Genomic DNA, 27,860 nt, shown 5'->3' with positions numbered 1-27,860 from the left:
AAATTTTTATAAAAAAAATAATTTTTTTTTATTATTTTTTTCTGTTAAAATATATAATTTTTAGATTAACATTTATATAATTAAAAAATACATTTATATATTTATATATATATATATATTATTATATAAAAAAAATATTTTTTTATAAATAAAAATATATTCAATCTACAGTAACAATCATTTATCTCATTGATTCAAAAAATTAAATTAGTTCTATTTAATTTTATTTTTCAATACCTATACATGGTACAGTTTTTTCAACTAATTCTTTAAATACATTAAAATCTTTTGTACTTATATCCATCTATTCGTGTAATTCTCTTACATTTTCACCACTATATTTTGAAGGTCCGCCTAAAGTCATATAAAGGAATTCTTTAAAATGTTATTTACATGGTTTTAAATCTACATTTTCAAAATAATGCCTTATCCTTCTTTCATTCATTATATTTGTGAATAATCCTTCCGCAAAAGCATTTATAGCATCTTCGCCGCCCATTTTTTCAAATAAAGAAGGAGGTTTTCCTCCTATAATATCAACTCTTAAAGTATCTAAGAGATTAAGAAACTCAGTTATAGCTTCTTTATTTTAACAAAATTCTAATAGAGAGTCTTTTAGATGATTTTTATAAATATCGAAATGAAAAGACATTATATTATATGTTTTATGAGCATCTTTTGCACTTTTTCCTTAATAACTTTTATTTTTTATATAAATTTTTTTATTTTTATTAAAAGAAATTACTTATGTGCTCCACCAGTAATCATTGTAAAAAATTCAACAAGTTTAAGTTATAATTAATCAATATTGATATTTTTGAAGAAATCCTTTAACTTTGGATCATGAAGTACTTTTTCTTCATATAATTTTTTCACAACTTTTTAAAGGATAGCCGTTCCTCCTAATCTATCGAATAAAATATTAGATTTTTTCGGAATTTCATATTTTAAGCATTCTAAAAGTCTACCAATTTCATTCAAATTATTAGTTTCAACCCCATTTTCTTTAAAACATTACTATATTTATGCAACACAATAATTAAAAAGCTTATCTGGAATATTGTAGCTTTAATGACATTACTTCATTTATTTTCCTAAGTATTTTTTTGGTCCTCCAAAAACTAAACTAATATATTATATGTAGAGATCTTTAGTTTTTTCCAAATCAACTTTACTATAATATGGTCTTATTTCTTTTATATTCATTATTTTGTCAAAATAAGCATTTATGGATTTTTATATTCCCTATTCTCCACCTACTCTATCATATAGAGATAAACATGGCCTTTAAGTTATTTATGAACGCAAAGGTTCTACAAAAATCATTACATCTTATATTAATTATGGAGAATACTTTAATTCTTTTAAAGCTTATTTTAAACATTCAGAACTTTTGTTGAAATGGTCGTCATTTAAATTCAGATTTTTATGAGATTCTTACATACTTTTACCCTAATAGCGCACTCCACTTCCAAAATAGGATTTAAAAAAGGCCGAAATAAGTTTTTTTTATTTACTTTAATTAGTTGTATTCATGAAAAAAGACTTTAATAGAGAATCTTAGAACATATATTATACAAATCTATCTGTTAATTCTTCTATTTATTCATCTCCACCTAACCTATCAAATAATGTTTTTTAACTTTCCTTATTGATTTTTAGTAAATCCTTTTATTATGATTCCCTAGTTATTGTGTTTAGTTTATTTGAATTACTTAAAACACTCTAACGACCATTTGGAGGTATAAAATCTTTCACTTTTTAATCATTTTCATCTTCAATTTCAACTTTTTTCTTTTAATACCGGGAAAATGTATCTATATCGGGATTACTTACACGTTATCGCATTTGATTTGCAAATGGACATCCTTATATTATACTTGGTCTTTATTAAGGATTTTATTTATCATTTTATTAAAATGTATTTACAAGTCTTAAAATTTCATCAGGATTTACTGATATTGATATATCATTTATTGATATATGTCTTAATATTAAATTTTAGTCAATTATAAATGTAGATCTATAGCATGCACCTATTTTTATTTTTATATTTATATTTTATTACTTGCATTTTTTATAATTTTATATTATATATAAAAAAAAACCTTTTTAATAATCCTATGAATCTTCCTCAATATAAACTCCGTAATTTACAGATATTTACCTATCTTAATCAGATAATAAAGGGAAATTTAAATCACCAAGACCTCCTTCAGATATTTTTTTTTGGCAATAATTCATATGTATGAATTGTGAATCTGTAGAACAACCGATTATTTGGCAATCTAATTTTCTAAATTATTCATTTAAGTTAGAAAATGCTAAAATTTCTAAACGACAGAATTCTTATAGATTACTTGGAAAAAAAAATAAAATTACATATTAACCTAAGTAATCGCGCAATTATATTTTCTGGAAACCCTAATAATATGCTATTCCAGTAAAATTAGGAGCTGGGCGTCGAATAAATGCAAATGGAAGATTATCTTGGATATATTAATATGACTAATTTTGATATATTTGTTCTTTTTTTTAAATATTGTGCTCTTTTTAACTTTTTTGATTTGTGTTTGATTATGTTGTGTCATTTGACTCTTTATCTTTTATTTTTATTTTTTAATTGAGTTTTTTTTTATATCTTTTTTTTTTACGTATTTTTTTTTCCTCTTCATGATTTAATTACTTCTTTTCTTAAATTAAATTTTTTTCAAATATTATTTATTATTAAAGGGCTTTTTGATATCGACAATTTCCCATTTTTTATTTATATATTTTTTTAAAAAAAAATTATTTATTTGTTATTTTATTTTTTTTGAATTTTAATTTTTTTTTTTAGATTATTGTGAATTTTACTATTTAATGTTTTGTTAAAAAAAAATTAAATATGAAAATATTTATAAAAAGTATACTAAAAACATAATTTTATTTATTAACTGTTTTTAATTAAAATTTCAATTATGTATTATTAAAAACTATAAATATATTCAATAATATATTTAATTTATAAAATTTACTATTTCATTATATAATAAAATTATAGAATTTATTTTATTTTTCATTAGTAATTTCGAAAATATAAAAAATAAATATTTGCAAAAAACTTTTTAATAATATAAAAAAAAATATTAAATTTTATAAAAATAAATCAATTAAAGCAAATATCGAAATTGGGAATTAATTAATTATTTTAATATTATTTAATAGTATTTAAAAGTCTTACTGCCTTAGCTAAGCTTTCATATTTAATATGCATAGAATATTTATTTCTAAATAATTTTTTAAAAGGAATATGCATATAAATACCCAAAAGTAATTCATTAGAAACGAATACAATTTTTTTGATTTTATGAAGCATAATATTTTTATTAGAAATAGAGTTATTTTTTTTCACAAAAAGAATTCTAATATCTGACACAATAATTTATGCTTCCAATATTTTTTTGAATCCATTTTTTATTATATGTAAATCATCGAAAAATAATATAATTTCATGCTTATAATGCTTAAATTTATACCTCCCAATAATATCAAAGGCTAAAGCAGTCTAAAAATTATATACAATAACTTCTCTGTTTTCCCCAAACTATCTTATTGGTCTACTTCTTTAATCCATTATATGTTCTTCATATAAAGCGCTGTTTTTTAACCCTTCCACTATTCCAATTATTAAATCATATAAACCGACTGTTGGTCTTATAAAAATACATACAAAAGCTTAATATATGCCTTTAAAAAATCCAAAAAAACCATTTTATTTTGCTTCATATATTGGACTTAGTACTATTCCAGTAAAAGCCTCCCATAGGTCCTAAAAAAAATTTTTTATCCCTATAATAAATCCTTCTTTGACATTTTTAAAAGTCCTGTTTACTCTTAATTATCTACCTTAGATAAATTATTTATGGAAAGTAATGCTACATAATAATTTCATTATAGTACCAAGTATCTATATATTAATGTTTTTTTTAATAAAAGAAATATATTATATATATTTTACTTTGTTAAGTGTTTTATAAACACCAGAAATACTCGAAGAAATTAATTTAAAAGTTCCTAAAGCAAATTATTCTCCAAACTAAAATCCACTTTTTCCTTTTGCAAGTAAATAAAATGGCTAATAAAACATATCTACGACTGAAATTCCTAGATTTTCAATAAGTGAAACCGGATTTCCTAACAAATCAAATGATCCTAGTAATTTATATAATTATCTCATAAATTATTAAGAAAAATGCTTATAAAGTTTAGTAATAATGTCCTAAATACTACAAAAAATATGCGTTTATTATAATAAATTGAGTTTTATTTTTGCTTAATCAATACTAGCAAGTGTTAATCCAAAATCGGAAATTATATTTTTCGTTAAGGCTGTTAAAGAATGTCCCGGAGAAGATCTAAAAGTGAAACAAATATCAATAGATTCTACTCTTAAATTCTTTATATAGCGAATATATTATTTATTTTGTATATTTTCATTATTCTCGTTTATTGAAATGTCCATCTATAGTTTCAAAAAGTTAATTATAGGAACTTTTGGTATATTTTATTTGCCTAAAGATGCAAATATATCTCTTATTTGATTCCAATAAGTAATTATTACATCTAAAATATGATCATCAATACGTATTTCTGTCGTTTCTATGTAAAAGTTCATTTAATTTATATGAGAAAACAGTAAATTTTTGTCACTTTTTTTCGCTAAAATAGTAAATATTAGAAATGGATTTTCTTATTAGTTTTAATTTTCTTTCTTTTTTTTTCTTTTAATAGGTGCAAATATTACTGGGAATTATGTGTTTTCAGTTTAGTTATTAATTATTAGGGAATCCATTTAAAAAATTAATAATTGTTTTTATATTTTATCTTATTTTTTTTAGTATTTGTCTTTATTTTTTATTTCATCTAATGTTAATGTTTTTTCTAAGCTCATTACTTCTTAAAGGAGAATTTTTTAAGCGAATTTTTTAAGTTTGGTTTATGTTTCGATATTTTGAGAATATGTTAAGGCAGTATTTTTTAATGAAATTTAAAGAATTTCTTTTGGATCATTATCTATGAATGAAATTCCGATAAAGTTTGTGATTTAAAATGTAAAAATAGTTTATTTTTCGGAATTATCTTAAATCTTTTTAATATTTATTATTTGTTTATTTTCTTCATTTTCTTATATTTCTTTGTTTTCTGATTCTTCTTCATATTTTATTTAATAAAAACACATTACCTTTTTTATTTTATTTTTGATAATTATTATTTATTTATTTTTATTTTTTTCAACTTTTGTATGTTACATTAATTCAATTTTAAATTATACTGTATCTGGAGTTGTTAATAAAATTGCTCTCCATATATAATTTATCCATTCTTTTGTTTCTTTTATATTAGAAGTTTTACAACTACAAATTATATTTCCTGTTTTATTTATTAAAAATTAATTTTCTTTCGATTCTTCTAAAGAACATCCCTTTTATTTTTTTATTAAAAAATAAATTAATTCTATTTGTTTCTTAAAAATTACTTTTAAATTAATAACTTAACTTTATTTTTGTATTTTTCCATCATATATTTTCATCTTTTATTTAAAAACATCTAAAATAACAAACATTAATTCATGCTATTCATTAGCTTTTTAAGCAATTTCAAGATTACCTTTTTTATACAAGAATTTCTTATTGATATTTTTCTATCTTAAAGAAAATAAATATATATATATATATATATATATATATATATATATATATATATATATATATATATATATATATATATATATATAGAACTTTTCGTTGATTTTCATCTAATAATTCTTTTATTTTTATTGGAGGATAGTCTATTATTTTGTCAATATTATAAAGCTCTTTTTCATCTTCGATTTCTACATTTAAAATATGCTCCTTTACTACCCATTAGTCCCATGTAAATCTTATTTTTTATCCTGGTAAAACCAAAACTGTTTAAATTTATTTTTAATTTTAATTTTTTATCTTTTCTTTAAACAATTCTTCAATATTTTTCTTTTTTATTCTATATATTATGCTATATATATTTCATATTTCGTTCTATTAATTACGAAAAAGGTGGATTTTCTATATCTTCATTATAGAAAGTTGTTATAAGTATATTATCTTATAAAACTACACTTATTTTTACATATATATACTAATTATCGTCTAAATTTTTTCCTTCTATTTTAGGTACTTTTACAGCAATATTACAAATCTTTTATATATTTTAGTTTATTTGTTATATTAAAAAAATAAATACTTTATCTATTTTAAAGCTGTTTGACCATTATAAATAATTTATTTAATCGTAATTAAAAACTTATTAAGAAACACTAGCTTATTAAGAATCAAATAAATTAGAATTTTTAACAAAGCTAATCTGAAGTTACTATTTTCCTTTAAAATCCTGCCAAAAATATTATTAGACTAATCTTTTATTTTATACAGGTTCTAAATATATAAAATCTTAATCATTTACATCAATTTATTTAACTAACAAATGATATTATGATAAGTTCTTAAAAAAAAATTTAGGAGTAATTACTAAAACTTTAGTTCTATTATAAAATCCTTGCATATTTTCAATTTTTAAAGAAAGATCATATTAAGTTTTTCTATCATCCTTTTAATATAAATAAATATATATATACATATAAAAAAAATATATATATATATATATATATATATATATATATATATATATATATATATTTATATTTATTTATCATAATATACAGGATCTATAATTTGTAAAACTGAATTAGTAGATTGTAAAGATATCGGTTAACTCCATGATTAATATCTCTCATTTTTATCAGATATTCCAACTTATATTTTATTCATATGTTTGGAAGTTGAGAACATTTTCATGTTTTTTAAGTATTAAATATTTTACTTTTCTATCTCAAAAATATAATTTTCTCTATCTTTTTTATTATATTTTGCAGAATTATTAATATAATTTTCTTATTTATATAAAAATGAATTTTATTTAAAAGACTGCTTTTTTTATGAATCTGTTTATTTTTCTTCATTAAAATCTATTTTACTTGTATATCCGAATTCCCTGAATTTTAATTTATTTAAAGGACTATTATTTAGAATAAAAAATGGGCAAAAAAGGATAAATTATCTAACTTTTTATGATATTTTTACTGCTTCTATATATAAAATTATATTAGATTTATTCTATTCATGTTACAAAACAATGTCTAATTTATATTTCTACTCTTTTTTTCCATAGACTTTCCAACAGTTTTTCTATTAAAACATTTAATATCCTATTTTAATAGTCAAATCATCCCCAAAACCTATTTCTTTACACCAATAAAGCCTTTCTTTTTCACATATCCCTAATATTTATTCTTTCCAGATTTTTCTTTGTGGAAATCCAAAATTTATTTGAATATCTTTAGCAGTTGCGTTTAGGAATTTAAACATAGGGTTTAAAATAAGTATTGTTTCATAAGCATAATCTTTTTGATTGCCAAAATATACTTTTTATTTAACACAAGATAGTATTAAAAGTGGACTTTATTCATTATATATGGGAATTATTTCCAAATCTTATTTAAAAATGAGTCTTTATTTATTATTTTTTTCATTTAAAATTTCCTAAAAAATATCTTCTTCGTCTATTTCGTAATCTTTTAGTGATGTTTTGTCTCTTAAAATAAAACTTAGCTAAAAATAGTCATAATTGTCTTTATTTTCTTTTTCGGAGAATTTAATTTCAGTATCATTTTGGAGATAATGTAGTGGAATTTCCCAAAAGGTGTTTGGGAATATTAAAAAATCTTTACTTTTTTTATATTTATTGATTATGTTTATATTAATAATTATATCTAAATTATTAAAAATTCTCGCCGAAGATGATATTGTTATTTCTTTAGAACCGGTTAGTTGATTTATCTTATTATCTATTAATAAATAAGTATTTCCATCTTCATTTATTTTTTTATTAATGATTGTTTTTATCAAATCTTGTCCAAACTTATTAATGTTTTCCGTTAATTATACTATATTACTTTAGAATAATTTAATTATATTATTTTCTTCTTTTTATAGTATATTATCTGCATTATTTTTAACATTATGATTAATTGTAATGTTTCTTTTTAATGAGTTTTTTTCTTCTAGTATTTCTACATCATCATTTTTTAAAATTATTAAATATTTTCCAATATTATCTAAAGATATTTTCTTTATTTATCTATAAAAATACATATTTTTTTTTTTATTAATTCCAAAAATGTTGCTTTTTAAAGATTATAATTTTTTTCTTTTATCCTATTATTATGATTCTTTATTTTATTCTTAAACATTTATTTCTATCATTTCTTTACTTTCTTATAAAATGTCATTTATTTGAATTTTTAAGTCCTCTTCTTCTTCTTAAATTATATTTATATTAACAAGTGCTTATTTTCTTTCTCCATTATCTTTTTTTCTCATTTCTTTTTTCTTTTACATAGTATACATTTCTTCCCATCCTAACCATTTTTTTCTATTTCCGTCTTCAATTACTTAAACTGGCCTATTATCTTTTCCGAAATCTCTAATTTCTAATGAAAACCCAGTCTTATTTATGATAAAATATGGTTCTTCTTCATCCGAACCATCTTTTTATTTAAGTTTTTTATAAATTTCAACAATTTATTCTAAACAAGCTAAAGAAACATTTAAATTAAATGAATTATTATGTTGTTTTAATAACGGAATCATTTATAAAACTTTCTTTGATTCATAATTACTGACCAAAAAGTGACGAATTGGTTTTTTTTTTTCTTCTTTTATTAAAAACTTCCATGGTTCAAGTAATGGCTCATAGACGATTTTATGTTTATTAAAATAATTAATTTCTAATTATCCTTTAATAACTAATAATTTATTATTTTATTTTTATATCTACTTACCTTATATATCTTTAATATTTAATTGAAATGTTTTTATTCCAAAGCCACTTTTGAGTAGTTCAATTTATGTTTTTTTAATATCAAAATTACTTATATAAATAATGAAAAGTTCTTAACTTTTTTCTTCGTTTTTGGTTTAAATTTATTATTCATTGATTTATGTTTTTTCTTTTTAAAAAGAAAATAAAGTTTTACTTATTTTTATTAATTTAAAAAGTGTATTTAAAGAAAGAGTATGCTCGTTTCTAAATTTTTTATTATTTAAAATGCTGAAATTAAAATATTGATAAGCATTATTATTAGTTTATTTTTTATTTTCGTTTTTTTAATAAAAATCCATTTTAAATAAAGTTTTTACATTTATTTTTACATTTCTTAAAATAAAATTAACTTAAATCTATTCTGGTTACTATGAAAAACATTCTTCTTAAACATATACAGAATCTTTAAATTAATAAGAAATAGCTCTATTTAATTAAAAATATGAAGACTGCTTTTTAAATTAACAATTATATTTTTTTTTTTGTTTTTCTGATAAAGCAAACTTCTTTATTTCTAAATCCACTCCTATTTTTACACTTCCGGGCCCATTTTGGCAATCTCCTTTCCATTTATGTGTATATTTACAATCTAATAATAAAACAAGTTTCTATTATGTCACATATTAATAATTAGTGCTTTATTTTTAGACTTGAGTTGTTTAAAAAGATAAGGGAATTGATTATTTTATTGAATATTAATGACTTATGCATTTATTTATATCAGAAGTATTTTAAAATGAACTTTTAGTTTCTTCTTTATCTTCATATTCAGTATAAATTATAAAATTTTGTGCCTTTTTATTTATTAAACAAAATTAATATAAGCATTCATTTATTTCTTACTTTTATTTCTATTATAAATTATGGATAATTATTAAAATATAAAGGCTATTTTATTAATGGTTAAAAATCAGAACCATTAAAAGGTTTTTTAAAAAAAAGAATTAACTTTTCGATTATTTCTGGAGATAAAAATAATTATTTGTTTTCAATTATCATTTTTATTAACTTTTCGCCATCAGGTCTTGAACGAAATATATATCTAAAATCACATTTTGATTTTCTTTGGTCTTTTCCAGTTATTTATTTATATTCTTTTATTATATATTTTTCTAAAAAATATTATTTTTTTACCTTATTATAACATATCATAATCTATATCTATGTTAGATATTGTTTTTTTTAAAGCTTAATTTAATTTATATATTATAGGTTTTCTTTATTAAAATTTATCTAAAGACCAATCTTTTAAACCTTTAATTTGCTTTGGTTTACTTGAATATTAATTATATATGTTTGGTTTTTTATATGTTTAACTCAATATCTATATTTTTATATATTTTTTTTTAAAGCAATTATTTAAACTTTTTACTTAATTAGATTATTTATGGCTATATAAAATTGTCATTTTATTAGTCACATTTATAGATTTAGCATTCAACTTTTCCTTTTTTTATTTTATTTATTTATAAATTATTTTTATATTTTTTATATTTTTTGCTACTTTTTCTTAATTATTATGTATAATGATATTTTCATCTGACATTTTTTAAACTAAATTCTATTTTTCTTTTTTTCTTTTTAAACATATTTTTTTGAAAAATCTTATTATATTTTTGAAGAATCCTCTTTTTTTTATTTTATTACAATTCTATTTTTTTTATATATATTATATAATAATATTTGAAATTAAAACAAAAATTATATATTTACTTATTTTTTTTCAAAATCATATTATTATTATTAAAAATCATTATTTTAAATTTCACTTACTTCTTATTCTTAATCAAAATTTTCATCAATTTCAATATCACTTTAAGAAATTAGTTATTAAACGCTTTCTTCTTCCATATCTTCTTATAATTATTCTAATGTTGAATTATTATCGTCTTATAATCCGAATTCATATAAATTTAAATCACTTAAAATGTTTATTTTGTTCGTATTTTCACTAAAATCTTCTATATTTATTTATCCGATATATAATTTTTGAATGTTTCCTCCATAATTTATAAGATAAAGTTTAAAAAAAGCATCTTTTAATTTTTTATTTTATTTTTATTTTTTTAAAAAAAGAAAACCTTTTAATATAAACTTCACTAGAGGTTTTTATTACGTAATTATATTTTTATCTTCTTCAAAAGTTATTAAGTTACTTTTATATAAACTGATATAAACATAGCACCAACACTATTTAAATCAAATAAATTATTTAAATATATGTTTTTTTGTTTTATTTAGTTTAATTAAATACTTAATCATTATAAGATTATGTTTAGTTTTTCGGAATAACAACTTAAGGTTGTTCGCCTAAATTTTCTTAAAAAAATTTACAAGCTATTTTATAATCTTAATCTATCATTTAAATATCTAATTCATTTATTCTCACTCGAACTATTAAAAAAAGAAAGTTTAAAATAAAAAATACCAAAATACAAATTAAAAATACCTTTCATAGGATTATTATAATCGATTTCTTTTTTATTAATTCCTTCATTTAATATTTTAAATAAGAGATCTTCATAAATAATATCAATTGTTATTTCATTCTTATCATCTGTTGTTTTAATAAAATAATTTTCTGTTTTATCTTTTTATTTTTCTGTATTAACTTTTAGTTCATAAATCACAATTCTCAAAAAGGCTTATTTTTCATCCTAAGAAATACTCAATTCATTTTTATTATTTGCTTAAAACTTTAATAATCTTCCGAAAAATTTTATTTGGTTTCTGTGATTTAATTGCATTCTTTCTAAATGCTTTTTTAGCTTTTAGTTTAACTTAATTCATTTTGTATATTTTAAAAAGTACTTTCAACATCTTAAAATTCATCAAATTCATTTTCATTTTTTTCTAATTTCTCTTTTATTATAAGTTCTCCAAAGCAACTTCCCCAAATACCTTTTTATTTTTAAAATTTATTTAAAAATCTTTTATTTAAAAAAAATATACCTGTATTCCATATTCCTACTTTTTAACAGCTTAAATATAAGGCTTCTTCTGATAAAGAGTTTCTAAATCCAATGATTAATGAATTTAAAATACATATTTCAAATCTAAATGTTTATTTTTAATCTTTTTTTTCATTTTTAAGAAAATAATTATTTTCTAAATAATAAAATTATTTTTTTCCTTAAAAGTTTATTATTTTTTCAATATTTTTTATTATTTCTTATTCATCTTATTAAGTAATTTAATTACAAAAAGATTGAATTATATACTATCTTATATATAATTATAATTCAGAAGTACTTTTTTTAAAAAAGTTGTATTAAATATTTTCTAATTTAATTCCAAAATATTAATTTTCTTATAATCCTATAATTTATCTATCTTTATATTATATATATTTTCCTATTAATTAGTTTTATTTTTCCTAAAGACTACCTATTATTTATGGATAAAAGCCTGTTTTTTCATGGGTTTCTTATAAAATTAGATTTTTTCCTGTAAAAAATATGTTTTATATCATTTTCTCTTCATTTATTTATATTTAAAAATCTTCTATATTGAATACGTAAATATTTTCCTTTTATTTGATTATTTTTTTTATAATATTTTTTTATTTTACTTGTTAATGAAATAGTAATATTGTTATTCCTTATGTTTATATGTTACATTAAATTAATTTATTATTTAGATTTTTATTTAATTTTAAATTATCTTCAGAATTATCATCTTAATTGAATAAAAAAAATGAAATAAAAATAATACAAAAAATTATTAAACCTTAATACAAATCAGGCCAAAAACCTGAGACTTTCATATATTAAATGAAGTTTTAAACATGAATTTTAGTAAAAAGTTCAATCATTTCAATAATTAATATAATTTATTAAATCATTTATGGATCAAGTACTAAAATAGATTATTTTAAATTCAACTCAATATCGATTTCTTATACACTTTTAGCTTCAATATCTTTCTATAATATAATATTTAAGTTTAAATCTGGTTTTTCATTTTCTTATTTATTATTTTTATCAATAAAATTTATAATTAAATTATTTTATGTTTCTTATTTTTGTCTAAAACATATATCACATTTTTTCTTTTCATCTATTTTTTATATTTAATTCTATTTTATTTTTACTTTACTTTTTTATAATTTTTCATTTATAAAGACATCATTTTATATATAACTTTCAAAATCACTTTCGAAAAAGTTTCTTTCTTTTGATGTTTTTTGAGTTTCTTATTTACTTTTTTAAGTTTTTACCTTTAGTTCTATATTTTATATGCCCGATATTTAATTTAAAAGATTAAAAATTTCTAAATCTTCATTAAAAACTAAAATAAAATAAAATATGTTATTGCTTATAAATATATATAAATAAAACATTTTTCATAATTGATTTCTTAATTTTATTCTGATATATCATCTAAAAAATTACTTTAATTTAATTAAGTTTTACATTATAACTTTTATTGGGGAATTATTTCTTTTTAATCCTTACTTTTTTTATTTTATTCTCCTTAATAGTACTGTGTAAAATCGCTTTTTTCCAATAACGTATAAATTTATTCTTTAAAGGGTTATTTTAATTAAAATTAATAACAATTCTTTTAAAAATAAATATAAATATTTCACATTTTTTATAAAAAAATAATTACATTTCTTATAAAAAGTATAGTATTAATTGACAATTTAACTTTTTAAGTAAATATTTTTTCAATAAGTATTAATTTTAGGTCTTTTAAATAAAAAGAAAACAATTGATATGAATGAATTTATTATATATTTTTATTTTCCTATATTTTATTATTATTAAATTAAAATTTTATCATTAATCCATCTAAATTTAATGCTATATTATTTATGGTAAACGTATTAATCAAACTTTTTATTTATTTTTATTCACAATTCTAAAAATAAAATAATATTTTAAAAAAATTATGAATTAACTTTGTTAAAATTATTTGTAATTTTTTACATAAACTATTATCTTTCTTAGTCTTGTTTCTTATACTTATTGATTCTCGTCATCTATTGATTCAAAAAGATTAGTCTTTTCAATAAGCCATATATTAAATAAATAATTTAGGATACACATTTATTTAAAATCAATATTTAGCTCTAAAAACGGAATATTTATTGAAATCTTAAAAAAAATTAAATATAAAGTATATTTTTTATAAATAACTATAATAAATACTTAATAATATTTAGGATGAATAATTTTATATTAAAAAATCTTTTATAACTAAGGAATTTTATATTGATTGTGTGTTATATTAACATATTTTACTATTTCATCTATTTAAATTATTATTGGAAGTGTTTCTAATATAGTTGTATAAGGTTTCTTTATTTTCTTATTATTGGTTTAAGTATTTTATTATTAATAACTCTTCTCTATATTTTCTTAATTTATTAAAAATATGTTTTCATATTATTCCCAATCATATGTTTTTACAAACATAATTCTTAAACTATCAATATTAATAAAAACATGTTAAATATCTATTTTCTTTTTAATTTTTGTTGATTTTTTAAAAATTTAAATTATTTACTTCTTTTTCTGTGACTTTTTCATTTATTTCCAAAATATCACAATCTCTTTTTGATATTTTAAAGTTTTTTAGTTATAAAAGCAATATTTAAGACTTAATTTAATAATTTTAAGGAAAATAAAAGTTAATTCTATTTAAAGAAACAGAAATATTATATTTATTATTTTAATAATTATAGTTTTGTAGAATTTTATTAAATATTAAATTATCTCTATATTAAAATTTATTTTCTTATTATTTTTCATTTTTAAAATAAACTAAAGAAACTAAAATTTTACACCTTTCATAAAATTATTTTGCTAAAACAAAACTTATTTCAGGGATTTCAATATCAATATTATTATTAATTATATTAATTTAATGTTCAATTTTAACTTTTATTCTTTTTATTAAAAATTTAAATCCTTTTGGAATACTAATAAATTAATTGTAATGAATATTTTTCTTTTATTAATCAAATCCTAAAAATGATTTAAATTAAAATTTTAAAATATTTTATTAGTTGCTTTTTTAATATTATAAACGAAAAGTATCCATTTCTAACTTTAATAATTATTTATTTTTATTTTTTTATTTATTTTATGTTTTTGATTTGTTTTAATCATTATGTATTTTTTATTTATTTTTTAAGTAAAATTCTGAGAGAAAATTATTTGTTAAATGATTTAAAACTTTTTTTAAAATTATTAAACTTATTTTTTAAATTTATTTATAATTAATTACCTTTTTTTTGTAAATTTTTTTAAGAATTCAATTCTTATTTAAATAAAAAAACTTAATTATGTAAGTTTTTAATATCACTAATTAAAAAATTTTCTTAAATAATAATTTTAAGGCTTTATAATTTAAAATCAAATAAAAATTAATTTTCATTTTAATATTTTAATAAATTAAAATTTATATATTAATATAATTTTTAATTTTCTAAAGTCTTTAATTAAATATTAAATAATTATATTTATTTTATATCAAAAAATATATATATTTTTACTTTTATCATGAAATTATTATTTAAATTTTAAAACCATTTTTAAGCTATTTATTTTTGTATTAAATCATCATCTTATTATAAATTTTCATTCATTTCTTAAAGTTTTTCTAATGCTATTTATCTTTACCAAATTATTTGACTTAAAGAATTATTACTTTCATATTTATTTAAAAATTCCTATAATTTATATTAGTTTATTAAAATTTTTTTATTAATATTTTATTTTTACATTTGAGACTTCATTTAGCAAATTTTTATTAATCTATTTTATTGTATAAATTTTTATGTATTTTAAGTCTTTTAGCTTTTATAAAATACTAATAATATTTATTTTATCAAATTTTTTATTTTCTTCAATAACTCGATTTCCTTTTTTATTTATTTTATTAAATAAAAATTTATTTTAGAATACCTAAATAAATCCACCATTATTAAGCTCCTGATAGTTATAGTTTATTTGCTAAAATATTAATAAGTATATATTATATAAAAAAAAAAAACTTTTTTAAAAAGGTTTGATTAAAGGTCTATCTTTTCTTTAATTTAAAATACTACGAATAGCTTTAACAAGTAATCTTATTTAATATTATTAAAAATAAATTTCAATACCTTTAGTATTAATAGCTATTTATATATTAAATTCGTTATGATAACTAAATTTTACAATGCTTTAGATATCTTAAATTTTCAATATTAGATTTTCCTCACTAGTATAATCATTTTAGTTTATTGAATTATAGCTTTAATTACTTATAATACTTTGATTTAAAAACTATTCACTCTTTTGAAACTTTTATATATTTATATATATAAAAAAAAAATTGATGAATTAATTTTTTACATTTTTGTATTCAAATTCTGGTAATTCATAAAAATCAAAAAATAATAAAAGTTCATTAATAACAATATTTTTTTAAAAATATCCTTTTTTAAAATCTTTCTAATTTCGATTATTATTTAATTCATTTATATTGATTTCATTTATTTTTAAATGAACTTTAGCTATTTCATTAACATTTATTTAATAAATATAAGTAATTTATGAATCTAATATTTTCAAGGAAAAATTTTAAAGTGCTTAATTTAGTTTTTTTGCAAAATAACCTTATTATTTTTCATCATTAGTTATATTTTATTATTCATCATAGTTTTTCAAAGTTTCTTCTTTTATTTTTTACATTTTCTCCTTTATTTATTCATATGACATTTAATTTTAGTTTTCTTAATACTTTAATGTTAATTATAGACCTTCAATTGTTATTTATATTCCCTTTTTTTATTTATATATTTATACTTTTTTTAAAAAATAAACTTCTTTTGTTATATTCTTCCATGGAATTTTTATTTTTATCTTATTTATTTAACTATGAAGTAATTATAAGCTTAAATTAGATATTATTTCTGGTTTTAATTCTAAATTTTATAATTCTAAAGAACCTTTTTTATTTTAAATTTTATATTAGAAATTTTATTTTGTTATATAACAAAAAATACCCTCCCATAATCCTACTTTTACTTATTATGTATTCAATCCTTTAAAATATGGTTATAAAATCTAGTTTAAAAAAATATTTATATATTGTTTTTATAAAAGTTTAACATTTGATAAAATAAATGAAGATGCCCAATTTAAACTTCCAATTTTAAACATTCTTTTTTTAATTAATATTTGAAAATAATTAAAAGAAAAATAAAATAAAATATTTAATTTATTTTTTTAAAAATGAATAAATTAATTTGTGGATAAATTTAATAAATTACAATTTAAATAAAAGTTTATAATAAAAAAAAAAGAATATTAAAAAAAAAAAAAATCCAAATTTCAAGCAATTTACCATTTTCCACCATCTTCGTTATTTTCTTCTTTTTTTTTTTTTTTTTAAAGACTATAAAACTATCCATCTGCGATTCTAATTTAATTCTCGAATTCTTTATCATCTTATTTTTACATTTCAGGATCTAATGATATATTTTCCCTTTTAATAGGGAATTTTTCAATATGTTTAAGTGTTTTTTTATCAGCTTTTTGCAAACTAAAAATCCACTCAGGAACTTCACATCTAAAAATAAAAATAAATTTAAAAAATTCCAATTAAATAAAAAAAATAAGATACCCTGAAATTTTAAGCATATTTCCAAGATTTCTTAATATAGGCTTATCTTAATTAGTATAAAAAGTAATAGCTTTACCACTTCTACCAGCTCTTCCAGTTCTTCCGACTCTATGAATATAATTAATAATAGTAGTTGGAAAATCATAATTAATAACTAAATTAACTCCTTTAAAATCAATACCTCTAGCCATTAAATCTGTACAAATCAAAGCCCAAATCTTACCTAATCTGAATTATTCAATAATAATTTCTCTATCTTATTTAGACTTATCCTATATTAATTTATTAAAAAAAAATTAATATTTTTAAAATACTGAATCTATTCTTTCGATTTTAATTTAAGTATTCAAAAAAGAAGTCCTAACCATTTCCAATAATTATTCACCTCTATCTTTAGACTAAACAAAAATTAATACAGGAGGATTAAATTAGCCACTATTAATAATATTTTTTATTTCCAAAAGTTTACCAAACTCACTTTGGCAATATTAAAGTTTCTATTCTACGCATTACAAGACGTTATTTTTGCCCCCTACAGTTAATTTTAATGGTTCATGTATTAATTATTTAACTAATTCCTCTACTGGATGTTATATTGTGGCACTAAATAATAAATAATTCACTTTATGGAGATCTTAGAAATTTTCGAGTATTTTTTTCATTTATTTTGCTAAATTCTATTTTTTTTTATATATTTAATTTAAATCATATAAAATAAAATAATTACAAATTCAAAATATCTATCTGCTTCATCGAAAACTAAAAATTATAAAAATTCAAATTTTTCTTAAGCCCTTTTGGTTATTTTTAAAAATTTCAAAGGAGTACAAATTAATATATCAATATGTTCTATTTCTTTCTTAAAGCCATTAATTTCAGTATTTATTTTTTATAAATATTTCACTCTCACAGCATCTTTCAAACCATAAGTTAAAAATTCTATTTCTCTTCTTATTTATTCTCCTAATTCATTTGTTGGAGCAAATATTAATGCTCTAACTCCTATTTTTTCATGCTTTTCTAGAATTTTTATTATTGGTAAACTATATGCTGCTGTCTTGCCACTTCCTGTTGGTGCTAATGCCATTAAACTTCTTTTTTCCATTATTATTGGTATTGCTTACATTTGTATTGGAGTAGGCCTCATGTAACCAGCTTTTTTCATGTTTTCGAGTATTTTAGGGTTTATATTATATTATCTTATTTTATTTTATTTTAATTGATTTTAATTTTTTTTACTTTTGCATTTTTGTAAAATTAGTAAATAAAGGAGGTACATTATCGCCTTCGACTTTTATTTTATTTTTTTTCATTAGCAGGTTTATTTTTTATTTCTTTATTTATTATTAGTGTTCCCAGTCTTTCTCTAATTCATCTACACTCATTTTTCTTCGGGATTTAGAATTTTATAATTATACACTTAGCTTTTTTAAATTATCATTTACACTATCATCACTGTCTGATTCATTATATTTATATACAATTGAAGAATCCGAAAGTTTTCTATATGGTGTTTATTATCTAAAAGATTATTCGTTTTCTTTCTTTTGATTTTATTTTATATTTTTTGTTATTATTTTTTTACTTATGTGAATCTGTTTGTTTCTTATTTTTATTTAAATGAGGTTCCAGTCTTTAATATTTGGAAAAAATTTAAGTTTTTATTCATTTTTTTTTTTTTACTAATAATTAAATTTATATTTTATTTTGTAGGATAAAAGTAATATCAACTTTTTTTAATTGAATTTTTATATATTTTTATTTATTTAATCAAAAAATTAATTATTTTTCTAATATAGTTATATTTACAAATGAAAATAAGCTTTTTTTTTTATAATGTTAAATTTAATATAAAAATAAATAAAAAAAATTTTAGATTTCGATATTTATTTTAAAATAATATATAATAAGTTTATAAAAAAAGAAAATCTTAAATAATAATGGACTAACTAAATATTTTTAGAAACTAAATATCCTAATTTATTGAAGAAAGAAAACTTGAATTACCTTATTATTTATAGTAAAACTTAAATTAAATACATATATTTTTAATATTAATTGTGATTTTTTATGTAATATATTCCTATTGTTAATCAGATATTATGAATAATGAATAAATAATTTAATAAATAACAAAGAAATTCAATTATATAGAAAAATATGAAAAAAAAATAAAAAAAACAATTAAAAAAAGCCAGAAGAGAATATTTTTTGTGAAAAGAATAGTATACATAATATTTTTAATAATACCAATATATATAATTTACTAATATTTAGTGGATGATTTATGTATACAAAAATTAATAAATATATCAATTTTAGGTTTTTCGATAACATCATCAGCTTATTTTTACAAATTATTATTAGGAGTCTAATTAAAAGGTTTAATTGAAAAATAGCAACAATATAAATTAAAAAAAGAGAAATATTTAAATAATTTCTTGTAAAATATACCATCTTAATTAAAAGAATATTTATGTAAGAAAATATTAAAAATATAAATTCAATTAAATTAAAAAAAGCAAAGATAGTATAAAATGATTAACTATAAGAAAAAATCAAAGAAATTAAAAGATTATAGATTTAATTAGAATTTGAAACAAAACAAATTTAATTATAAGCCAAAAATGAAAAAGAAAGAATTACTTAAGAGTTTATACTATAAATATAATAAATTTAAATTGAATAAATTAAAGGTTTATGTAAATCAAAAATTTGTAAGAAAAAAAAACTATTATAGAAAGCAAAAATCAAACGAGATTAAGAATTTATAAATAATTTTAAAGAATTTACGTGGTGTGAAGTTTGTGCTTTTAAAAAATATGAAAAAAAATTATAAGAAGGATAAGATAGAAAATAAGAATAAGAAATAAAAGAAGGATAAGAAGAAATATAAAAATTAGAAAAAAGTGAATAAGAAAAAAATTATGAAAAGGAAGAAACTCAAGATTAAAACTAAGTAGAAAAATAAGAGGAACAAGAGAATAGGAAATTAGGGGAAAAAAATGAAATAAAAAAAGAATTAAAAGATGTAATAAAAAAATAAATAAATGATGACTAAAAATGTGATAAATAATGTTAAGGACAATACTTTGTATTCTGTTAACAAATAGGATAAAAATACAATTATTAAAATGCAAAAATATAATAATTTGAAAAAGAATATAAAAAAGAAAAATAAAGAATATAATAATAATAATAATAATAATAATAATAATAATAATAATAATAATAATAATAATATTAAATTAAACATATATGAATAAAAATTATATATTTTTTTATATTATAAAATAAAATAAATAAATTCTTCATATTTATTAGTCTTCTTCACCAGGTTTACATAAAGGAATAAATTAAATTTAAGCCATATTTCTATAATTGACCACCATTAAATGATTTTAAGGGTCTAATTATTTTGCATGTTCAAGATCTTCTGCAGCTTATTCGTATAACTTTTTTCCTTTTCTAGCAAATCCTCTACCAAAATATGCATGTGAATTATTAGGTTACATTTCTATTACTTTATTAAAGTCTTTTTCCGCCATTTCATATTCTCCGATTAACAAATAAGCTTTAGCCCTTTCATGTATATAATGCGGGAAATCTTATTATAATTTTATTGCTTCTGTTAATGGTTCTACTGAATTCCAGAATTTTTCTAAATTTGCAAATGAAACTCCTAAATGATAGTGTAAATCTGCTGTGTAATTACTTATTGGTTTTTATTCGTAAGATTTGAACAAATCCTTTATGCATTAAAAATACTCCTTATTTTTAAATAAAGCTATTCCTCTTTTATATAATACCATAGGATCGTTTGGTCTTTATTCTAAAGCTAAACTTAAATCAGTAATGGCTTTCTTTTTAATATATTTTAATTTTTATTTAAAAAAAAATTAATATATAATTACTGTATATTCATTAATATCGACATATATATTGCTTCTTTATAGTAAAAAGTCGACATTAAGTGCACATTTATCTAATGCTTCATTAATATAAAAGAGAGCTTTTTCATAATCATTAATTTACCTATAAGCTTGGGCCATACCGCTAAAAACCTCAGGATATTTATTACCTAATTGCAATGAATGTGTAAAATCATGAAGTGCTTATTTAATTTTCTTCATTGCAATATATGACAAACCCCTATAGTAATAAGTTTCTGAATTCGATGTATCTAACTTAATCGCTTAATTAAAATCCTAAATTGAAAGTTCGTATTAATTCATATCTTGGTAAACTTTACCTCTACTTTCATATACTAGACGATCATCTCCTTTATCTTTTAAAACTATGTCAAAATTTTGGATAGATTCTTGATAGTAACCATTTATATGTAACATTAGACCTAAATGGTATCTAGATGGGATATGATTAGGATTTATTTGTAATGCTTTTTTGAACATTCGGATTGCTTTTTCATATTCGTATTATTAGTTGTAGGTCATTCCTTTAGAATGATAATACATTTCATTATTACAATTTATTGATATTGCAGTATCAAAATCCTTATGTGCTTCATAAAATTTACTTTTTTAACAAAAAATTTTGATTATTATTTTATATGTATATTTTTTGAGAATTTTTTATTACTTCATTGCTAAATATGAATTTCCTCTAACATAAAAATTTCGTGATGATTATGAATCTAGTAATATTGCCATTTCACATTCTACTAATGATAATGCATATTCCTTCATATAATATAATGCCTAAGCTTTATTTGTATAATAATCAGCTTTCTTATCATCTAAATTTCTAGCTTCTTGAAATTTTTCTAATGCCTTTTTTTATTTTATTTTTATATTATTTTTTCTTTTTCTTTTTTTAACTTCTTCGTATCTTTAGTCTTCAAATAAAGCTAGTCCTAATGTATTTTATGCTTCAGAATCTTCTTTTTTTATTAATGTGGCTTTCTCTAAATATTATATTGCTTCTTGCATTTATTTTATTCTTCGATAGCTTTCTCCTAGATTATAATATATTTTGAACAAATTTGTTGAGTCTTTAACATATTTTTAAGCCAATGAATAATCATCTATTGCTTTCTTTTTATTTTGTTATTTAAATTATATTTTTTTCTTATTTACTTTGTATTGTTCTAAATCAAAATATACTTTTGCCCTATTCATGTAATTCATCCCGTCTGTTGGATTTAAATTTATTGTATAATCGAATTCTACTAAGGCTTCTTTTAAATTTCCTAATTCTAATAAAATATTTCCTCTACATACTATTTTTTATAAATAAAATTAAACTTTTTATTATTTTATTTTTTTAAAACAATGATATAATGGGTTATCTATTTCATTTTTTACAGCAGCATCGTACTCATGTAAAGCTTTAGTGTATTCTTTTATATTTTAATATGCTATACCTTATAAATGAAAATATTTTGCTTATCTTTATTCAGGTAAATTTTATATTGCTTGTCTTTTATTTTTATGTTTTTTTTTTTTTTTTTGGAAATATTTTTATTTTTACAATAGCTTAAGTCCTTCTGATAAATAATTTGTTATTTTTTCAAAATCTTATCTTGTTATACTATCTTTGCTTATTATTTTTTTTGCTTCAATATATCTATCTTCTGCCTTTATTTGAAATTTTGGATTATTTTAATTTTTTTGTTATTTTATTTTTAAGGTTTAATATAGAATAATTATTATTAAAGTACATCTTTTGATTTTTTATCATTATCTTTATTATCTTTTTTCTTCCTATTTCTGTTTTTTTAATTCATTTTTATTTATAAATATCTGTATGTTTATTTTAAATTATTATAATAAATAATAATAAAAAAAATATAATAATAAATAATACAAATAGTTGTTGTATAAATAATAAAAATTAAATAAAATTTCTTTAATTTTTTTAATTAAAAAAAAAAGATAAAGTTTATTTATTATAAATAAATATTTTTAAATATTAATATTATTAAATTGAAAAACTATAAAAAATATATAATTATTTAATTAAAGAAAAAAAACAAAGATAAAGAAAATGAGAGGTAAAAATATAAGCAACAAATCAGTAAAATCTGTAGCAAACGGAAATAACTAAAAAAATAATAACTTATTAATAGATAACTATAGAAGGTAAATAGCTATTTAATAAGTAAAATAATTTAACAAACTGAATTAAGAAATAAAGAAAAAAAGTACTGAAACACTTAATCCAAACTACAAATAATAAAAAAAATTAAAAAAATAAACTTTTTAAGAAAAAATGACTAAAATATTGTATATATCTATATTTACTTTAATAATAAGTATTTTTATGTATATAGCCTTTACTAAACTAGAATAAAAATAAAATACTAATATTAATTTTAATGAAGAAAAATGACTTTTAAAATATAATTATTGAATTAAAAAAGAAAATAAGAAAATAATTATATAATAATAGATAAAATTATTTATTTATTTATTTAATATTTTAATAATTGTATTATTAATTATATAAAAAAATGTATTTATATTAAAATTACTTATATAATATTTTTTAATTTTTAAATTAAAAAAAAAGATTTTCAATATATTATAATAAATTATTAAAATTAACAATTTATATATAGTAGTTTTTAAACCTTTAATATTTCATGATTTCATATTAATAATGTAAAATATTTGATTGGGTTATTATTAATATTAATACATGGATTTTTAAAAATACTTAGCTAAATAAAATTGATATTAATTACTTAGTTTTTTGTATTTAATTGTCATTCTTTTTAATCCTTATTTTTTATGATTAATGGATTGTTAACTATAGCTTAATATATTTAGCTATTATGTTTTTATTTTTTTAATGTTTTAGATAGATTTAACTAACTATTTTAGGTTTTATATTTAAATAATTTTATAAATTTTTATTTATTTTATCTTATATAAGAAAATCATAAAATTAAAATTTGTAGTATATAATTAATATATTTATTTTTATATCTTTAATCATATTAGGCATAAATTTATTTTATACTAATAAAATTGAAAATATATTATTATAATTAATAAAATAGGTTTTTAAAATACGATTACATATAGATATTTTGCTAAAATCATAGATATAACAATTTTTATTGCTTATTGAAAACTTTGTAAAACTTACTTTTTTATATTTAAATATTATTTAATAATTAAGTTTATTTATACATTTATAATATAGTTTATATTATAATTTTTTATATTTTTAATTATTTTTATTTAGTTTAAAATAATTTTTTTTTATCAAAAAAATTTACAAATTAAAAAAATATAAATTATAGTTTTTTTTTAATAAAAAAAATGAGCAACTTTATTGAATTAATAGAAAAAGATCTTCAAAGCATATTTCCAGAAACAAGAAAAAGATTTCCGCAAATAAAAGATGTTTATTTTAAAATATAATTGCAAAAATTTATGAAAAAAAATACAATTTTTTTTAAATTAATAATTTATTTATATTATATCAAATTTTTTTTACAATAAATTAATAGAGTATAAATGATTGTTTAAATTTTTTATAAAATATAAGAAATAATTAAAATATTAATACTTAATCAATAATTAATTTGCCTTTAAATGAATTATTTTAAATAATAGATCTTATAAAAGAGACTAAAACACTAAAATTATACGAATTAGGTTTAAATATGTTATAAAAAATGCTATCATAATAAAGAATTTAAGAAGTAAATCAAAAATCAAAAAATATTAAAAAATAAAATAGAATAACTACAATATCGCTTTAAATTTTTTATATTCATAAAAAGACATAAAAGATGAAAAAATACAGATAAAATTAATATAAACATTATTAATGTTATTTAATCCTAAAATAATAAATGGCCGAACATATGAATTTATTGAAAAAGTAAAAAATAAAAAAAGAAAACAAAAAAATAAATTAAAATAAATAAAAAAAGATATTAAATATTTGCCTAAATCTATAAGATTAAAAAGATATCATAATCCATAACACTTCTTTATCAGGTCTTTTTTAACTAACAAGCATAGTTTTTGATCATTTTGTGAAATGTTAAGATTAACAAAAAGTAAATATTTAATTAACGACATTTAATACATGTATTGATGATTAAATATGTCAGTAATAATAACAATAATTAAAACCATAATAATAGCAATAATAATTACAATAATAATAATAATAATAATAATAATAATAATAATAATAATAATAATAATAATAATAATAATAATAATAATAATAGATAGAATAAACAAACTTACTTAAAAATTCATTAGAAGCATCATAAATTTAATATTCTCCAGTATACAGAAATTAAATAAACTAGTAAAATATATTTTTTTAATAATAAGATATATTATTAATTAATTTTTTTTTAAAAAAAAAAAGAACTTGTTTTAAATTACTTTTTGAATTAATTTAATTTCTGGAAGGAAAAAAACTACCTTAATATGTAAATATAGCTTAAGTTCCTCTTTATTAAGAAATTGGTAAATATATTTTGTTATATATATTTTAAATAATATAAACAAAAAAGCATTTGATCTTATTTTAAGCATATTAAAATAAGCAGGAAAATACATATAGAATAATAATTAAATAAATTAATTAATAAAGGAAAAGTTAGTACCATTTGCAATTGAAAACATTAATTTTGAATATTAAGAGTTTTAATTTGGAATTCGAATAATAAAATTATGTTCTCGATTGACTTTTAATTTACATAGTAATATGGAAATAATCTAAAAGATACACCAAATGAATAAATCAGTTAATAAAATTTACATTTTTTCATATATTTATATAGAGTTTTTTGCTTTGGCTCTTTCAAAAACTTCTTTTATTTAACTTTTGGCAGTTGCTGATGAGAAAGGAGAAAGAAATTTAGATAAAATAATCGAATTAGTATATGTGATAGCTTAAAATATAGCATAACTTCCAGATTAGGAAATAAAAAAATAAATAACAACAAATATAAAAGGGAAAATTTTAGATAGAAACGAGATGGATTATCCAGATCCTCCATTAATAAGTTTTAATTAATTATATAAAATATTAATTGAGAGTGTAAATAATTTTACACTTTCATTAATAAGAATGTAATAGAAAATCGAGAAATAAATTCTTGATGAAAATAATAACAATAAAGAAAATAATTTATAAAATGAAAAGTTTAGTCCAATTGTTAGCATAATAGAAAATTTATGGAGGCCTTTTTTAAGAATCATAAAAACTTTATTATAGAAATAAATTAGTGATTTATATACATAAGATCTTTTTACTTAACTTTAAAGTTGGATTAATATGGCTTCATTTTTTTAACTTAATAAAATTGTTGATACATTTTTGAAGGTTATTGCAGATAATTGTATTTGTTAAAATAATGAAGATTAGATTTTTATTAATATTTAATCAACTAAAGCACTTTTTAATGTTGCAAATTGCATTGGAAGTATATATATATATTTTATTTTTTATTTTATTTTTATTTTATTTTTTTAGATACTTTAGGTATATCTTCATGGCATATTATTTTGTAAAGTATGTAAAAGTTAGATGTATTTTTCTAAAAGAAATTTTAAAATAATAGTGATGATTCTTAAGTTATGTAAGATATCTAGATTTTCTAAAGCTTATTAAATAATTTATTTACTTAGAGTAATGAAATGGAGGTAATATATTTAATATAAAAATTTAATAATAGAGTTAATAATAAATAATATTTAAATTTATTCAAAATAAATAAAGGATTAATTAATAGTAGTATTAATAAATGCATTAAATCAAGTAAACCTTTCAATTTTAGAAATAATATCAATAGATTAATAACAAAAGAAAGCATTTGATATAAACACCAAAAAATTCGCATTATTAAAAATGCAGGAAATCATAATTGTTAATTTATAAAGAATTTAACTTTTTTGGGATTTGATTGCCGCACATTTTCTTTTACTTGCTAATGAAAAAATATCTGAATTAAGAGTTTTATCTGTAGAAATATTAAATACAATAATAAATAGTGCTTTTATTTTTTTCATGTAAATGTATTAATATTCTAACTTCTAAAATAAAAGCATATAAGAAAATTTCAGCAAAAATAACCTTTGGAATTAAGAAAATTGGTAAGAAACGCTATTTCAACCATATAAGGAAGTTATTAGTTCGCCTTTTGTGGATACTAAAGAAAATCTTTTAATTAATATATTAAAGTTACTATAAAATAATGGACATTAAATATAAAATAAAGGAATCTAAACAATTTTAGAAATACTATATATTTCTTCAACAAATAGTGACTAACAAAATAT

At 18.0% G+C, this 27,860-nt stretch overlaps 5 protein-coding genes across 5 annotated transcripts, besides 25 other annotated features; all 5 read right to left on the bottom strand. All coding sequences in view use genetic code 6, as the record gives it.

Moving 5' to 3' along the window:
* Positions 1-94: 94 nt before the first annotated feature.
* Positions 95-161: a microsatellite.
* IMG5_111150 (protozoan cyanobacterial globin family protein, putative) lies at positions 161-2,244 on the bottom strand (the record flags this gene model as incomplete). Its single annotated transcript, XM_004034818.1, has 3 exons — positions 161-698; positions 746-2,036; positions 2,109-2,244. The coding sequence occupies 3 exons, from the start codon at positions 2,242-2,244 to the stop codon at positions 161-163; spliced, it is 1,965 nt and encodes a 654-aa protein (XP_004034866.1).
* Positions 2,245-2,512: 268 nt separating this feature from the next.
* Positions 2,513-2,555: a microsatellite.
* Positions 2,556-4,852: 2,297 nt separating this feature from the next.
* Positions 4,853-4,898: a microsatellite.
* Positions 4,899-4,947: 49 nt separating this feature from the next.
* Positions 4,948-4,972: a microsatellite.
* Positions 4,973-5,701: 729 nt separating this feature from the next.
* Positions 5,702-5,776: a microsatellite.
* A 271-nt stretch (positions 5,777-6,047) lies between these two features.
* On the bottom strand, positions 6,048-9,789 carry IMG5_111140 (hypothetical protein; the record flags this gene model as incomplete). Its single annotated transcript, XM_004034817.1, has 2 exons — positions 6,048-9,597; positions 9,773-9,789. The coding sequence occupies 2 exons, from the start codon at positions 9,787-9,789 to the stop codon at positions 6,048-6,050; spliced, it is 3,567 nt and encodes a 1,188-aa protein (XP_004034865.1).
* Positions 6,634-6,722: a microsatellite.
* Positions 8,430-8,468: a microsatellite.
* Positions 9,790-10,674: 885 nt separating the features above from the next.
* Positions 10,675-10,715: a microsatellite.
* Positions 10,716-13,541: 2,826 nt separating this feature from the next.
* Positions 13,542-13,589: a microsatellite.
* Positions 13,590-14,397: 808 nt separating this feature from the next.
* Positions 14,398-17,117, bottom strand: IMG5_111130 (hypothetical protein; the record flags this gene model as incomplete). The annotated part of the gene is made up of 5 exons (XM_004034816.1): positions 14,398-15,146; positions 15,199-15,643; positions 15,696-15,835; positions 15,879-15,905; positions 15,968-17,117. The coding sequence occupies 5 exons, from the start codon at positions 17,115-17,117 to the stop codon at positions 14,398-14,400; spliced, it is 2,511 nt and encodes an 836-aa protein (XP_004034864.1).
* Positions 15,028-15,075: a microsatellite.
* Positions 15,036-15,075: a microsatellite.
* Positions 15,121-15,187: a microsatellite.
* Positions 15,125-15,181: a microsatellite.
* Positions 15,148-15,220: a microsatellite.
* Positions 17,118-17,236: 119 nt separating the features above from the next.
* Positions 17,237-17,279: a microsatellite.
* Positions 17,280-17,288: 9 nt separating this feature from the next.
* Positions 17,289-18,827, bottom strand: IMG5_111120 (hypothetical protein; the record flags this gene model as incomplete). Its single annotated transcript, XM_004034815.1, has 4 exons — positions 17,289-17,526; positions 17,581-18,257; positions 18,308-18,779; positions 18,820-18,827. The coding sequence occupies 4 exons, from the start codon at positions 18,825-18,827 to the stop codon at positions 17,289-17,291; spliced, it is 1,395 nt and encodes a 464-aa protein (XP_004034863.1).
* Positions 18,828-20,397: 1,570 nt separating this feature from the next.
* Positions 20,398-20,479: a microsatellite.
* Positions 20,418-20,467: a microsatellite.
* Positions 20,418-20,486: a microsatellite.
* Positions 20,487-20,589: 103 nt separating this feature from the next.
* Positions 20,590-20,636: a microsatellite.
* Positions 20,637-20,766: 130 nt separating this feature from the next.
* Positions 20,767-20,823: a microsatellite.
* A 68-nt stretch (positions 20,824-20,891) lies between these two features.
* IMG5_111110 (peptidase c14 caspase catalytic subunit p20, putative) lies at positions 20,892-24,311 on the bottom strand (the record flags this gene model as incomplete). The annotated part of the gene is made up of 7 exons (XM_004034814.1): positions 20,892-21,443; positions 21,495-22,116; positions 22,180-22,370; positions 22,419-22,634; positions 22,677-22,819; positions 23,748-23,765; positions 24,287-24,311. 7 exons carry the CDS (start codon positions 24,309-24,311, stop codon positions 20,892-20,894), a joined length of 1,767 nt encoding a protein of 588 aa, XP_004034862.1.
* Positions 24,312-24,696: 385 nt separating this feature from the next.
* Positions 24,697-24,774: a microsatellite.
* Positions 24,713-24,765: a microsatellite.
* Positions 24,775-25,672: 898 nt separating the features above from the next.
* Positions 25,673-25,794: a microsatellite.
* A 1,221-nt stretch (positions 25,795-27,015) lies between these two features.
* Positions 27,016-27,050: a microsatellite.
* Positions 27,016-27,051: a microsatellite.
* Between the last annotated feature and the right edge of the window lie 809 nt (positions 27,052-27,860).

The sequence above is a fragment of the Ichthyophthirius multifiliis genome, assembly GCF_000220395.1.
Source record: "Ichthyophthirius multifiliis unplaced genomic scaffold scaff_1120509250908, whole genome shotgun sequence".
NCBI classification, from domain to species: Eukaryota; Ciliophora; class Oligohymenophorea; order Hymenostomatida; genus Ichthyophthirius; species Ichthyophthirius multifiliis.
This window is presented reverse-complemented; position numbering and strand designations above follow the sequence as displayed.